The sequence below is a fragment of the Coffea arabica genome, chromosome 2c, assembly GCF_036785885.1.
Source record: "Coffea arabica cultivar ET-39 chromosome 2c, Coffea Arabica ET-39 HiFi, whole genome shotgun sequence".
NCBI classification, from domain to species: domain Eukaryota; kingdom Viridiplantae; phylum Streptophyta; class Magnoliopsida; order Gentianales; family Rubiaceae; genus Coffea; species Coffea arabica.
Window position 1 is genome coordinate 56,852,603 of NC_092312.1, and position 15,988 is coordinate 56,868,590.

At 35.1% G+C, this 15,988-nt stretch overlaps 1 protein-coding gene and 2 long non-coding RNA genes across 10 annotated transcripts in view; 2 read left to right on the plus strand and 1 right to left on the minus strand.

Moving 5' to 3' along the window:
* Window positions 1-1,571: 1,571 nt before the first annotated feature.
* Window positions 1,572-2,336, minus strand: LOC140035357 (uncharacterized). Its single transcript, XR_011839496.1, has 2 exons — window positions 2,196-2,336; window positions 1,572-1,902 (listed from the first exon to the last, which is right to left on the minus strand). It is a non-coding gene; the product is annotated as an uncharacterized lncRNA (long non-coding RNA).
* LOC113727374 (uncharacterized) lies at window positions 2,060-7,043 on the plus strand. Of its 4 annotated transcripts, none has more exons than XR_011839495.1 (3): window positions 2,060-2,462; window positions 3,935-6,543; window positions 6,705-7,043. It is a non-coding gene; the product is annotated as an uncharacterized lncRNA (long non-coding RNA). The 4 variants fall into 4 exon arrangements; XR_011839494.1 differs by having other exon boundaries at window positions 3,935-4,782; XR_003457794.2 differs by lacking the exons at window positions 3,935-6,543; window positions 6,705-7,043 and adding an exon at window positions 3,072-3,491.
* Window positions 7,044-9,386: 2,343 nt separating this feature from the next.
* The window catches only part of LOC140003730 (protein ZINC INDUCED FACILITATOR-LIKE 1-like), a 30,535-nt gene continuing 23,933 nt past the window's right edge, over window positions 9,387-15,988 (plus strand). For 4 of the 5 annotated variants that reach the window (XM_072076014.1, XM_027251501.2, XM_072076013.1 and 1 more), the window contains exons 1-9: window positions 9,387-9,754; window positions 11,924-11,964; window positions 12,914-12,974; window positions 13,070-13,172; window positions 13,257-13,359; window positions 13,526-13,579; window positions 14,001-14,063; window positions 14,557-14,606; window positions 14,698-14,773. In XM_072076014.1, coding sequence (XP_071932115.1) covers window positions 9,607-9,754; window positions 11,924-11,964; window positions 12,914-12,974; window positions 13,070-13,172; window positions 13,257-13,359; window positions 13,526-13,579; window positions 14,001-14,063; window positions 14,557-14,606; window positions 14,698-14,773 — 699 coding nt within the window. In that variant the 5' untranslated portion in view covers window positions 9,387-9,606. The remainder of the gene's footprint in view (window positions 9,755-11,923; window positions 11,965-12,913; window positions 12,975-13,069; window positions 13,173-13,256; window positions 13,360-13,525; window positions 13,580-14,000; window positions 14,064-14,556; window positions 14,607-14,697; window positions 14,774-15,988) is intronic. The other variant, XM_027251505.2, reaches the window with a different exon arrangement.

Here is a 15,988-nt window from a genome sequence, read left to right on the forward strand (position 1 = left end):
CTGGGTAAGATACCGTATTAAATCTAGGACCTTTTAATCAGTGAGATAAAGGCAGACATTAGACGAATGGGAAAGATGAGGCATCTAAGCTAGGCTAAATGATCAAATCGAATTGGGTAAAAAAAAAAAATCAAGTGAACAAAATAAGAAATTTTTTCAAAACGTTCAGCGGGTATTAGTATAGTTTGCCCAATTTAGTAAGTCTCCTAACTGGGCCGTTGGCAAGGAGCCCAAACGCCCAAGGGGCCCCTGTGTTATTTACGATGGTTTTCTTGGTCTCAGGACATATAAAAAAAAAAATTCTTGAATCTTGAACCTATATATAGGGGGTTTTCCGGCGGCTTGGGGGGGGCTTAAGCCCCCACCAGCCCCCCCTTAAATCCGTGCCTGCCTAAACTCAAGATTCATGTATTGTATATACTAAGCGTTGAGGGCACACTCGATCTCTTTGCAATTTTAAAACAAATTATTTCTTAAATGAAGGAATTTAGTAAAAGGTTTTCAAGAACCAAAAAAAATAAAAGGTCAATAACACTATGCCCTCCTCAATGAAAATAATAAGCACTTTACCTACTTGAGAATATTCTGTTTGGTATTTGTGTCGAGTATTCCACTTGCAAAGGTAGAAAAATGGACTGCTTAAATATGTTGACAATTTTATCATTTTGTTGTAATTTTATCTTCAATCAGCTTGATCCTATGTAATATATGTAATATTTATTAACATATGAAATTCAATAAATTGGTCGTTAATTAATCGGTAATCAAATTTTAATATCCATTCTCAAACTATTTTACCAAGCCTTAAAGGTTGGATATCAATTGGGTTTTTCCAAATTTCGTTTGTATCCGATCTACATAGGATTGGCCCTTTTTTCAATTTTTTTCGAAGTGAAACCTCTAAATATGTGTTTTTTTTTAAAGAAAGCCTCTGATGCTAAATATGACTTCTATTTCTCAATAAATGTCCTTTATATATTATTGCAATTGATTAAAAACACAAGGGTAAAACTGTTAACATATTTAAGCAGTTCATTTTCCTGCTTTTTTCAAAAGGAATACTTGTCACAATTTTGGATAGGAGTTTATTTGGATGATTTATTCGAGATAATTACTGTAGCACTTTTTGTGATATAATATATATGAGATAAAAAGGTGATTGAAATTTGTGAAGTAAATTTTTTTATTTCAAATCTTCCTAATCCAAACACATTATTTTCATTGAAGGGGGTAAAATGTCATTACCCCCTACATTCAAAAGGGTAAAATTTCATTAACCCAAAAAAATAAAACTTTAAATAGCTTTTGGATAGGATTCGCGTTTATTTGGGCATATCTGAGATAGGGGATACAACAGAAGGGAATTGGGGATACAACAACAGGAGGGCCTAATCTAATTGGACTTCTTTAACTGTCAAAATGATTTCTCAGTCTCTTTGATTAAAATTACGAATAGTTATCGGTAACAACCGTCGTAAATGATATAACATTTTTTAAATAAGACATAATTTTATTTAAATTATTTATAAAAGTTAATAATAGAGATACAATTAATATATATGGGATTCATATGAATAGTAATAAAATATCACATATTATAAAATGTATAAACAATTTACATAAAATTATGAAACATTTAAAAAAATAATGCATTGTTCAAAAATTTACACCAACCTCCCTGGCCGCTTCCTTTTTTTATTCCTCCCTCAATCTTGACATCTGTTCACAGATAATAACCGCTGTCAGCTTTTCTCACTGTGACGTGACTTTTAGATTTGAATATCTCCCTCTTGGTTAGTCGGTTACTAGCCGGTGCCTTGTCGCTCCCCAATTAATTGTTGGGATAATTTCAGAAACCTCCCCTGAGGTTTCTGACAGTTTCACTCCCCTCCCCTGTGGTTTCTGAAATTTCACAAACCTCCCTTGTCAGATGGTGAGGTCCCATTTCTTACATCATTGGTGCCAAAAAGACTTAAAGACCCTTACAATTTTGCTAATATTTCGTGATTATCTGAAAGCTATTAGTTAAGTTAGTTATAAACATAATTAATGTAATTAACCATAAATTAGAGTCCTAACAACCAAAATAGAAAAGGGAGTGTAGTGAAATGGAGCCAAACTTAGGCGCCATGATCTTGATCTGATTGACATAACAGCTTGAAAAAAATCTGTGCATATAGAAGCAAGAAACTTACTGGACTCCCAAACATTAACTGGAACTGGACCCCCTCCAAACATTAATTGAAGCCGAGGAAGAAGGGTCTGAGTACGAAGACCAGGAAGAAGAAGACGATGACGAAGACGACGACGATGATCAGGAGGAAGACGATCGGATTCTGCAGCCGCAGCCTGAGGTAAACGGTGACGGCAATAGAGATGGGCCCATTTCTGTTACCCTTACTGACCCGGATGTATTGGATTGCCCTATCTGCATTGAGCCCCTCAGCATCCCTGTTTTTCAGGTAATTTTCCATTTTTTCCCTTATTCAAAAATTGAATTACTTCGAATTATCAGGCATGCTTAGTATCGTTGTTGCTTATGCATTTTGATCAAAGCCCAATTAGGGCTAGCTAAGATAATGGATCAACTTTGAGGTAGCAGTAGTTGCGAAAGTGTGCTGCTGTTGATGTATTACAATTTAAATGTATTTGAAGTTGACATTACGAGTGGATAGGAGAACTTTAACTCTTGGCGTACTTAGTGGTTGGAGTTGGAATAGCAATTTCGAGCTGAATGTGTTCATTGTGTCACTTCTGTTCTATTGGTCCTTGGGCTTTGTATAGAATTGTAGGCTCTGTATGTTATCTGGAGGGTGGCTTCCGGCCGAACTCATTGGAATGGTGTTGATTGAATGCCATGGGTAACGACTACAATTGTAATCAAGTTTTTAGTTTGGACCAAAAAAAGTCAAAACTGTAACTGGAACTGGTCAGTTTCTCAAACATCCTTTTAGTGCAAATTAAGGAGCTTGCTGCTTGAACTTTGAAATGATTCCATTCAATTTGGGATTGTAGCTGCTGATTGAAAAAATTATCTTCTGCAAATATTAAATTTATTGCAATAATGTCAGGATACAGGGAGAGAGTTTTTGCAATCATTGGTGTCAAGGTGTATGCTGCTGGGCTATATGTGAATCAGTCAATTTCACTAGGATAAAACTGTTTGCATTTATCAAACCTGATTGAACAAGGAAAGAGAGGAGGGGGAAAAGTAAATTAAGAAGCTAATATTGATTGGAAACTGCAGCTCCTTTGGAAAAATCTCTGCAAATTGTTCTGGTGAGAGATATGGATGGTAAAACGTTTTGGGATGCCTTAGATGAAGCCATCTCTCCAAGAATTAAATCGCCTACTCCAGTTGATACCTCTGCTCTTTCTACATTTAGTACTCTGTGTAGACACCAAATTTTAAATAATTTTGTATGTTGCATCTAATTCATGAATTTTGTTTCAGATTGTTTGCATTTTAGTTCATTATTGTTTGTTTCGCACTTTTAGTTGTTATTTCATTTTAGTTTTGTTCATTTTTGTTTTTTTAGTTTGTCTAGTTCATTTGCTATTTATTTTTATTTGTCATTTTGGTTTTATTCATTTTTTAGTGTTAGTTTTAATTTTAGTTTTTAGTTTTGCTCTTTTTTAAGTTTAGCATAGAATTTCTCAAAAAGGAAAAGGAAAAACCATTCAAAAATATACTTTAGTTGTTTTTGTTTTAAATTCAATGTTTTTTATTTCTTTTAAATTCAACCTTTTGGCATTTTATTTTATTAAGTTATTTTGAAAAAAAAAGTGAAAAATGAGAAAAATAAAAAAAAAGGAAAAATGGAAAGTTGCATTTTGTTGTTTCTAGTTTATTTATTGTTTTTGTTATTATTATTATTGTTATTATTATTATCAATTTTGTTTAATTAATTAATTAGTTGAAAAAAAAAAAAAGAGGAAACGCGGCATGAAGCTGCGTATTTGCCGCAGCTTACAAGGACAGCCACGGAGGGCTGGATGCGAGGGCAAGGGCAAGCCCTTCATCCTCACCATTGGGGTGAGGGTTTAGGAGATTGGGGAGTTGATATAAAAGGAAAAAGAAAGCATCAGCCGCGGGAGGGAGTTTGAGAGAACAGCGGAAAGAAAAACTGAGCGACCGAGAGGAGAGAATCTGTTGGGGAGTCTGTAATGGCGAGGAGAGTTTTGGTGGCTAGGTTTCATGTGAGAGAGAAAGGGAGAGCTAGCAGGGCTGGGTAAGAGGAAGCAAGAAAGGTCGTGGGAAAAGAAAAAACTTCAAAAAGGAGAGAGCTTGGAGCTTCGGCAGAGGAGAAAGAAAAGAGCTTTGGGCAGGGAAGGAAAGAGAAGAGAACAAAAACAGGAGATAGAGAGAAAGTTGGAGAGGAGAAAGGAGATCTGAACCAGAAAGGAAAGCTTCGGCAAGAAAACCAGAAAAAGGAAAAACGCAAGGAATTCCTCTGCGAAACCCGCAACAAAGCTGATCTTTCAGCCTGCCTTCGCAAAGATTTTCTTCCCCGACCCAGCTTTATTCGTGAAGCCATCAATTTCTGTTCAATCTACAAGGTGATGGGAGCGATTTCTGTTCAGACATCTGGAGGGAAACACCACTGAAGGCTCATCAAATCTGGCCACAAACTGGCGCCTTCATCAATCTTGGAGCACCAGCGACGAAGCTTGCGACTTCATTTCTGGAATCAGTGCGACTTATTGGAAGGCTTCCATGGTCAATCTGCTTTGAAAAGGGTTCAAGTAGTTTCGCCTTGCTAGAGCATCGATTCAAGGGAGGTACACTCTATCCCTTATTTGCACTTCATTTGACCCTACGTGCTCCTACGTGTTATGTGAATATGCATGTCTACTTCGCTTTCCTTACCTTTCCTTAATTCCTTGCATTTATTTCATTTACTTTTGCTTTTTATTTAAGTTATTCATTATGGGGTATGTGTACACCTCTTGGCTTGTAATAGTTAGGGATTTAATTATTTTATTCCTTTTCCCCCTTTTAGATTGTAGTAGGGTCTCCCTAATGTAATAGATAGGGCTTGGAGGAGCATTCGATGAAGACCTATCGAAGTCATGTGCCTAGCTAGCAAATGTAATAGTTAGGGCTTTAATTGTCTTATGTGTCTTGCATGCTTAGTTACTACGTGTTAATTTGCTTTGTTAGGGTCTTACATCTAGTCGAGCATGCTAAATGTTATGTGCTATGTGTTTATAAGTGTTTGGCACGTCTACTCGCTTTCCATAGCCTGAATGAATGTGATGGATGAATGTACGTTTCCACTAGTCCAACGCTAGTCGGAATTCATAGAATGGGCTAGTCCAACGCTAGACCCTTAAGGATTTCCCCTCGTTAGTACATGTTTGCATGTTCATTACATGTCATGCATTCTTTTTAGTTTTATCATTTTACATGCCCCTCGAACCCCTTTTCCCTCCATTTTAGGATTTTTGCATTTCATGCTAGTTATAGGGTTCATTTGCTTGAGAGTCCCCTTAAATATGGGATATAGACGAGTGTGGCTTTTTCTAAGGCTTAGCACGCTTGTATTCCCTCTATAAAAGGGCAAATTGAGTCACGATTTAGGTCTCCCCGTACCCAATATGCATGAATTCCCTAGGCTCATGCATTTTTAAATCCACTCTACCATTTTATACCCTCATCACACTTTCATTTTTCCTCCCATTTTGCACACGTGCACCTTTATGTTTCTTCACTTACACACGAACACTTTTATCATCACTTGCACACATGCACTTCATATTATCATTTCACATACCATATCTTGCCCACTCACGTGCACATTTTCATTTACATATTTATTGTTTTTTTTATTACTTACTTTTTCAAACTCATGTCCTCACATTGCATACATGCATCCCATTCATTTGCATCCCACTCGCATTATTCGTGACTTCTTCAAAGGATCGTTATTGCGCTTCACAATTAATGTGATTGGCACCACTCAACCTTTGAAGAGAAATTTCCCCCAATATCCCTAGGTCTAGGGTTTGCATTCATGTAGTGCATCCAAATGTAATAAATTCTTTGGTTAAAACAAGAAAATTTTTGATTAAATCATGCAACTAGCCTTGGCTAGGTCAAAGGGGTGCCTTGGATTTTATCCTTGTCTTCCCCTTTGTCAAATGTGACTCCCGAACCTTTTTCTTTGGTTTACGTGGACTAGGAGTCGTTTAGAAAGGGTTTCTTACTACTTTTTCCTATTTTTCCTTTAAAAATTCATTTTAGCTGACTTGGTACACCTTAACTCATTACCAAGTGGCGACTCCGATTTTTTATTTAAAAAAATCCCTTTTAAACTATAATTTTGGGTCAAATCGTCGCATTCTCAAAACCCCTATTTAGACCCATTTTTCTTTTAAATCACAATTCATTTTCCAATCACAAATTGAATCAAAAAATACATTTTTAAACCATTTATTTATTTATCAAAAAAAATGGGGCGCGACACTCTGTTTCAAGGAAGGCCTCTTAATAAGGGTACCATTATCTTCTTGACTTGGCCGGACTCTGCCAAAATGCTTGTAAGTTGCATGTAGTAACATTCAATTTTCCTGCATTTCTTTATATGCTGATGGCTTTTTGCTAAAGATGTGTTTCCTCTTTTCTTCTTAGTCTTAAGCTTCTACTGTGCTATTTTTTTTCTTGTAAACATATCAGCTTGACTCTCTTAAAAAATCTGTAGGTTTCTGTATCGAGTGATGGGTTGCCTTCTGGTGTTGATGCAACTCCTGAGTCAACAAATGTGATATCAGCTCTTTTTGATGTATTTCCGGGAAGTGATTCAGTTTCTCCTACTCTTAAGGCTTCAGTGACCAGTGGATTGACAGCATTGCTGAATGGCTGAAGTAAAGAAAACAAGAGAGATTTTCTGCTCAGTTGTTTTAATTCCTGACACTCAATGTTCATCATAGCTTTCTACATGAATGAACTGCTCTAAATCTTGTTTTGTACACTATGAACACTTTGGAAAGAGCATTGCTCCACTAATCTAATAACCAGAAGTAAGAACCCTCCACTAAAACCTCCCCTGACGTTGTGTGCTTGTCTGTTGATTGGTCTCACTTACACCCCCTCAAGTTTCATTCTTCTTAAATTTCCTTCCAATTCTTCACATCAGATTAGCTCTCTAACCCAAGATAATGAGGGCATTTGTGGTAGACACTTGTTTCTCTCTCCAGATACTAATTTTTTATTGTTTGTATTTTTAAATTGGGTCTATTTTGGCATTGCCTATCAAGTTTTAGGGGAGGTTTGTGGAATTTCTGAAACCACAGGGGAGGGGAGTGAAACTGTCAGAAACCTCAGAGGAGGTTTCTGAAATTATCCCTTAATTGTTCTCCAATGCAACGTGACGTGTTGACTTGTCATTTGTCAAGCTTTTGTTCATTTTCCCGTCAATAGGAGAAGTTGTCTACCAGAGATGAACCTCATTTTGGCCCTAAGTTCTGCCCTCCCAGCCATGATTACACAGATGATTGAATTATTGTATGAAAAATATACAATTGAATAATTGTAGGAAAAATGATTGATTCAAAGCACACAATTGGCAGTCCAAGCTAAATTGTAATTTTTGTTCTATTTTGCCCTGATACATCTGCGTGTGATTATATTACTACGTTTATTCCACTTTGATAGTTTTATTTTTCTTATTTATCTGTATCAAATTAAAATTTACTTTTTAATTGAAAATTTAGTTAACTTGTATCTTCTTTAAAATACTCTTATTTAATATATTTTGTTATAACCTATCTTATTCATAAGTAGGTGACCTGAATGAAGTTATTCTTTTTTATCTAACTAAACTAAAGGCCTCGTTTGGCAAGTAAGTTTTTTGAATATTTATCTAAAATTTTACTGTAGATTACTGTAGAAATTTTCAAAAATTTTTTGAAGTGTGTGTTTTTTTTTAAATATTTTGAATTGTATATTTTAAAAACTTTGAAAAGTTTTTTGAGGTTACTGCAACTAAAGTTTTTAAAAACTTGTACCAGATAAACTTGGCAAAAATCTTGGCTGCCAAACAAGGCCTTAGTATTAAGTGTGGATAAATGATATATTACATTATTTTCTAAGTTATTCTTTTTTCCCCAAAGGTATTAATCACTTAATCCTAAATGAATTTGTTTAATTTGTGTGAAGTTCAAATTATTAAGTTTGGATAAATGATATATTACATTATTTTCTATTTTTATTATATTTTAATTTATTTTAGCTATAATTTGGGATAAAACACTTTTGTAGTGTTTTAATTTATTTTAGATCTGGTTTGAAATTGTTTTATCGAAATTTTATTATTTGATTATGTAATTAGCCTTGTGTGAAGTTAGAAATGATGTTTCAGGTCATTCAGATTGACCTGCCAACCTATTAATTTGAATTTTTTGGATTCGGATCAGGTATCCTAACCCATTTCGAGTTGCTAGGCTGTGTCCGAGTCAGCGACCCGACTGCGACCGACCGACTATATATGTTGTTTTACAGCAATAACTTTACAAGGAAGATTAAAAATGGAGCGGTAAGTAAGATTTTTGTATATTGAATTATGGGTGGCCGGCAGTGTTCTGTACATTGGTTGTCCTGATCTTTATGTTGACTACTGCAATCCTATCATGGTCCCAATCCAATCCTAATCCTGACTATTGGTATGTTATCATAATCCCCGCGACGTTACAAATAATGTCCAAGTGTACATATAGACATAATTGAAAACAAAACAAATCCCAATTCAAACTACTTGGAAAGTTGCACATGCATCTAATCACAGTGGTACAAATGTCACCACTATCTTGTCCATTAGCAGAATTTATCTAATTCTTCACAAGTTGAAGGGAAAATAGTTCCTAAACTTTTTACTATTATTGATTTAGTTCCTAATTTTTATTTCTAACTAATTTGATATGTGAACTTATTTTGCAGTTTCAATTAAAGACTTCCGTGATGGCTTCATCACCTATAAAATAATCTGACTTTTAATTGACAAACTAAACAAAGATATTTTAGGAACATCACTTATGGGGTTATAATAAATCAAGTAAATTGTGTAAAAAATCACAATATTAAACTTTAAAAAAGTTTTACTCGGTGATTTTTTACACAATTTAAAAGTTTTATTCAGTGGTTTTTTATAAAATTTATTTGTTTTATTATAGTCTCGTGATAATACCCTTGTTTAATTAGTCAATTAGGAGTTAGATCAGTTTTAGGTAGTGATGCCATTATGGAGGTCCTTAATTGAAATTACGAAATAAGTTCAAATATCAAATTAGTCAGAACTAAAAGTTAGGGACTAAATTGGCACTAATAAAAAATTTAGGGATGAAATTCGCTATTTATCCCAAGTTGAATCTATACAGACTTAAAACTATACCAGACACTTCCTTTGTCGAGTTCCACGTTTTTTCACTTGACAGACAACATGAGAATGACTGCCTTGAAAATGAGAGTTCTGATAAATAATTTTGATCCACAGACCATCCATGGCTAAGCCCTTTATTGGTTCCTATATTTGCGTCTAGTTATTTCATTTGTTTGATTACAGACAGGCGCTGTGGTAGTGGCGGTGGTGCTGAGAATTTGGTAAGAAAATGGCAAACAATGGGCTCCAAGAAACACTGCTGAAGAAACAGTACCATGAGAACTGCCCTGGTTGTGTGGTGGATGAGATGAAGGAGAGGCAGGAAGGTGTGCCCATCAAGAAGCTTTTAACCATGGGGACCATTGTGCTATCTGCAGGTAACTGAAGTTTCTTTAAATTTTGCTCTTCTCTTGCTGGATTGAATGTGAACTAAGCACATGTGATTACTGGAGTTTGGTTTTGGTTTTGGTTTGTTGGTCTGGTAGTTGGCCAGCTAGTCTTATTGGATATTGGGAGCGGGAGCAAATATATGAAAATTGTTCAGGGTGAGACTAGTGATCTGATCTGCCCTGTTGCATTTAGGATTTAATTTTGGTTCACGAGTTCGAGAAGTGGAGAAATAGAACTAGAGAAAGCAATTTCAACTCATGAATCTGAGAGTTTTAATCAAAGATAATTCCTTCATCTCTCGTATTGACCCTCAAGTGGTTTAATATTTTGATTTCTCCCTTCTCTGGCTGCAATAATATAGTCTAGAAGATGTGTGTTTAGTTTCCCTGAATTCTTGTTATCGCAGAAAAGAAACGGAAACGAAAACTCTATCTTTACTATCACTTACTTTGAGCAAGCTTCCGTAGAACATCCTGAAATTGTAGAAGAGAGAAAGCTTGTTATTATTTAAAATTCTGCTGTTCTTTTGAAACATCTCTGTGGCATATTGGATGACTCGTGCTTTATATTAACTGGTATGTTTCCTATTAACTCATGCTTTTCTATTAACTGGCTATAAAATGTCAAGAAAAAGGTCCTAAGGGCCTTAATTTTTTCATTCAAGGATCTTTAGAGATTTTTAATAACTAGCAGATGAATCTTATAGACAATGGCTGGAAAGACATAATATTTGATCCTTTCAATTTGGCCCGCTGAATTAAAGGCAGTCAATGGTATTGACTGAACAAAAATATCGCCGGGGCAGGATGAATGTGAGTGATTATTACAGCCAATGAATGACATTGACCCTTTCAAGAGAAAGGAAGCATTGTTTTCATACGGTTCTCTTTGTGCTTTGTGGGACCATGCATATCTGAATTTTTCAGGTAGGCATATACCAAATTTGTATTGATCTGGTGACATTTCTCTGTAGTGGGTAAAACAGAAGAGTGGACTAGTATTTTAATTGACCAGATGGAGATTCTGAATTCTGCATGGTAGTAAACATTTGTTCTTAGGTTGTGCTGTTGGACAGCTAAGAATGCTAATAAGAACGTCTCAATTCAATACAAGTGTCGAGAAATTGATTCCCATTGCAGATTCATGTGGATTCTGAAGGAAATCTACACTTTTAGGAATAACTTCTGCCTGAAATTAAGAGATCTTCTTCTTCATAGAGTTTGGTTTGGATGATATTAGTTCTGCCATGGGAGTGTTAGACAGAAGCGGGTTATTTTCTCTATTTTATCCTGTAATGGTTTCTTATTACCTTAGGTATGAAGTGGGAACCACTTTCATTTAATTCAGTTACGTTGCAATAACTTTTCTTTGTACGTTATGGGTTATTTTTTAAAAGATCCAACAAAAAAGATATAAAAGATGAACAGCTGGCATGTTTTTGCCTGAACATATGAACAAGCAAAATGTGGTTCGCTACCTCACATGGAAGCAGAAACTGAGATTAGATGATAGAACTGAACTATCAAGTCAAGTGACTTGGTTTGACTAAGCACAAATATCAAGAGGTTGAACTCTATATGAGATTGAAGAGAAATTTAAACCATGTGAGTTCACCACATTAGTTTATTCAAATTGGAGGAACAGAGAAAGATGTGTTGCTACTGCCAATTTTCATGCATTCAGTATTTAAACGAAATATTTATTTAAAGTTCAGACTCTGGTTTATGACTACTGTATTTGGTCACACCAAATTTTATAAGAGATTGAATTTGAACAGAGGAAATGAGACATAATAGTTTACAGCAAATAGTTTGTGTGTACATCATGTCTTTTCTTGGTTGCAACAATATTCTTTACTTACTCCCGTTTGGGGACATATTTTTTATCCTAGATGAGTAAATGGTTCATCTGGGATTTGTGACACAAACAAATACCTCTGGATATCTCTATATTATTGGCTCTTATTGCTTAGTTTTCCTTTTTCAAGTTAAATGTTTGGCATTTTTACAAAACCTTTATGTGTATAGCTTCGTAGTTATTTACAAATGTTTTTAGCACTTACATGAGGATTGGTTATTGTTTTATTGACAATTTCAGTTTTATTGCAAGGTCGTGCTCTGACATCTTTTTCTCTCTGTCTTTGGTTGCTTCCTCAGCACTACCAATTGCATCTCTTTATCCATTTCTTTATTTTATGGTAAGTATATTTTAGCCAAATTTGGTTGCACTGAACTTCTGTTCAATTTCTGTAAATGCCCTTCTATTTAATTGTCCTGAGTAGCTTAGTTTGAGAGTCTTTTGATTTACTTCTTATAAGGATTTGGCATGGGATTCCTTACTGTTTCATGTCAGATATCTTGTTAGTCTTTCAAACTTTCAGTGTTGAAATACCGATATTTTACTATTTCTGCCTCTGGAGAAATAAATTCATTTTCTCCTTTAGATATCCTGACCTATAAAATAAGCTTATTCTTTTAGAATTCTAATAGACCTACAAGAAGCTAGTGGTTTCAGGCTGGTGGCCTTTACTACAAAAACATGATCTGGAGATAACTAGACTTGAAAAACTATTTGCATCTACCTTCTTTTCCCTTACCAAATGGCAGATCTGCTTTACTGAAATTTCATTTTAAAACTTGACCTGTAAGAAATTGGCCAGTCATTGTAGTGTTAAAAGACACATATGTTGGCAATGCTTTGCATTTTTTACTTTTCCACAAATTTTGCAGTCTATGGAAGGAATTATCGAATCTGAACCAAATTATAATGTTTACTTGGAAACAGATACCATGTTGTTAGACACTGGGAGTCTGCACTCACTTTTGTGTCCCTTTAGCATTGATTTTGCTATAAAAACATGGAACTCTGGCAATTCAGACAAAAATGGGATTACATGACATTACTTTGTAATTGATTTTATATATGAATCCCACAGATTATTGGATATGGAACTTGTTTAATATAGGCTTTTGACTGTTAGAAATTAATCCCTTACTGATTCTACGGCTCATGCATTTATCTTTCATGAAGAAATTTCTTCTACTTCTTATTTTCCCTAATGTCATGGATGCATCTGTATTTTTACTCTTGAAAAGAGATTTCAGTTACAGATGTTTCAGTCTTTGATTTTACAATGTAACTTGCAGATAAGAGATTTCCATATTGCAAAGAGGGAGGAAGATATCAATTTTTATGCAGGCTATGTTGGTGAGTTTATTTCCCTCTACTTCAGTGATATTTTTCCACCAAGTATTGCATACTTGTCCTTGATAAATAGTCATACGTTGCCTATAATCATGAAGGTGCCTCATATATGCTTGGAAGAACTCTGACTTCCATATTTTGGGGAGTAGTGGCTGATCGATATGGTCGAAAACCTGTCATATTCACAGGGGTTATCGCTGTGTATGTCCACTTAATCGGTTTCAAATTAAGTTTTCTATTCTAACTGTGAATAGTTCAATAAGCCTTGGTAAATCTTGGTTTCAGATTTGTTTTCAATACTCTATTCGGTCTTAGTTTGAACTTCTGGATGGCAATTGGTACAAGGTTTCTGCTTGGTGCATTGAACGGTTTACTCGGACCAATGAAGGTATTACAAAATTCACGGGGTCCTTTACTCTTGGAAGTTCACAGCTGAACAATGAAGCCGTTATCCTAAGTTTATATGGATGCAACTGTCTTTCTTCTACTGTTCCCTGCATTTGCATTTACATAAAATCTAAAGACAGCAATGACTGAGATGCTGCAATTTCCAGGCATATGCAAGTGAGATTTTCCATCACAAGTATCAAGCTGTGGCACTCTCCTCTGTAAGCACCTCGGATCACTGTATACTTCAGATTTATAACTAGCTACTTAACTAGCAAAATTTGTATTATGCGATATGTCAGTTTACTAACATAATTATGGTGTGAGCTATCATTGACAAGATAGTTATCTATCGAGTAATATAACTTTGTCAAAACAACATATGTAGAACTAAAAAATGCACTATTTGAAAGTCAAATACAATAAACTGGAAGCAAAATAGCAATTAAACGATGACTTTGGACTGAAAGGCTGGAACTTCAGACAGGGTGAGTCTTGACCTGCCCAACTGTATCTTTGAACCATACTGGGATGTTCGATTGAGCCACACCAATGGTCTAGCCTTCATGTTTAAACTAGAATATGCTAAAATACTGACAATATATATATATATATATATATATATATATATATATTTTGCAGATCAGTGCATCGTGGGCCATAGGTTTGATCACTGGCCCAGCTTTGGGAGGTTTTCTTGCACAGGTACTCTAATTTGTTGTTTATGAACCCCCATTTACTTTTCTGCTGCTAATTTATCCCTTATCATATGCATATTAACTATTGGAAGCAGCCTTGACTCAAATACTACTGAAGATTTGGAGACACGTATTGACCAAATCCCCATTGCTAAAGTATCAAGTTTTGCTACCACTGATTTTTTATTCTTTGAATTTCTTTCATCAAGAAAAGATTCTTGCTTTTATTCTCGTTTCTTGATTTGTAGAGCAGTACTGTATGAAAACCGGGTTGGGATTTACTTTGACATAAGTAACTACAGTACAAGATTGGACTTAGTTTAGTGAACATTCACGCATAATGAGCTAAATGCCTACAACTAGAGCTTCCACATTCTATATGTGCAAAAGACTTTCAAATTCTTGAACTTGTGAAGCATGTATAAGTAGAGACTGGTTTATTTTGCACCACATCTTTTCAGTGTCATTAATGTGTTCTAATTTTTATTTCATGTGCCAAGCCCGCAGAAAAATATCCTGCCACATTTTCTCCAAATTCTATCTTTGGCAGGTAAACAATGCTCTGGTTGTGTATTAATATTTTCATAATGTTTTTGGGCTAATACTTTCTTATCCATAACGCTCCAAATATTATTTTTCAGATTTCCATACTTCCTGCCGTGCCTTTGCATATCGCTCTTTGCATTAATTGGGGCAATTTGTTGTTTTTGGCTACCGGTAAGTCTCCAGTATATACGTTGAATTCCAATTAGATTTTCTGTCATCCATATTGTTGATCATTTTGAGACGTGTCTTTATTTGGAACACTATTTTGCCATCACATCGCAGAGCTGATAATTATTTTTCAATATAATTCTTAGCTCTCTCCTACTTGTTGCAGCAGTTTACTCTAGAAAATTTAGTTATTGATATTGCTGAGCCCTTTTTAATGCTTCGCCCTCTAGTGAAAGCACTAAGAATCGTCTTTGCATTAGTCTACATTCCTGCTTGATTTTTTGAATGACCTAAAATCTGCATCCTTTAATCACTATAACTACTTGTGGTATATTGCCACATGTGAACCCTCAACACTTCATAAACAAAAATTAGCCGCATGGACATACTGATCTTGCATGAGAAAATTTAGTCACCATTTCTAACAACTTCTTTTGGAAAAAAATGACAATTAAAGTCAATGTCTCACAGGTTCTAGGATATTGCACTCGAATTTGAAACAACCTTTGTGTACCATTTAATACAAACTTAATACTCTGCAGTTGACTTTTGATCTTGAGGAACAGCCCAATCTGCATACCATTTGATTTGTGTATAAGTATGGCTCCGATACAACATAACTATACCTAGCTATCAGTACATGGAACTACATCCCACTGGAAAGGAGATATCTAGTCTACTCATAGAGTGATAATTGAGCTTTCCAACTTGTCTTACATACCTAGTTTGTTAACAATGCCTAAAGAGAGAGTTTAATGTTGAATTATCTTATAATTATCACCTGTGGTTATCCTATGATCTACTAAAACAACTATTCAACTTTGTCTGGAACTTGTTGGAAACATACTGAGTGGTTCACTCAGCATCTCTTGAGCCCAAACTTATGCAGAATTGCTGATAAAATGAATAAAGCAAGCTCTGGGAGACTGCTTTAGTCAACTCACCAGCTTGGAATCCTCCCCCTGAGCATCAACATAGGAGGTCACTTCATGTAAACCTCCTCATCATTTTATGTAAGCCCCCTCATCTTGTCACTTTTGTGATGAAAACTAAGAAAAAAGGAGAGAAATACTCTTCTTCATATATTTGGACTACATACTATACATATATATATATATACACACAAGTGTAATCTAATTTAGATCCTAAATTCATGCTAATCTAAATCAATCTACTACCTAATTATTATATGATACTATAATCATATGATACCTAATT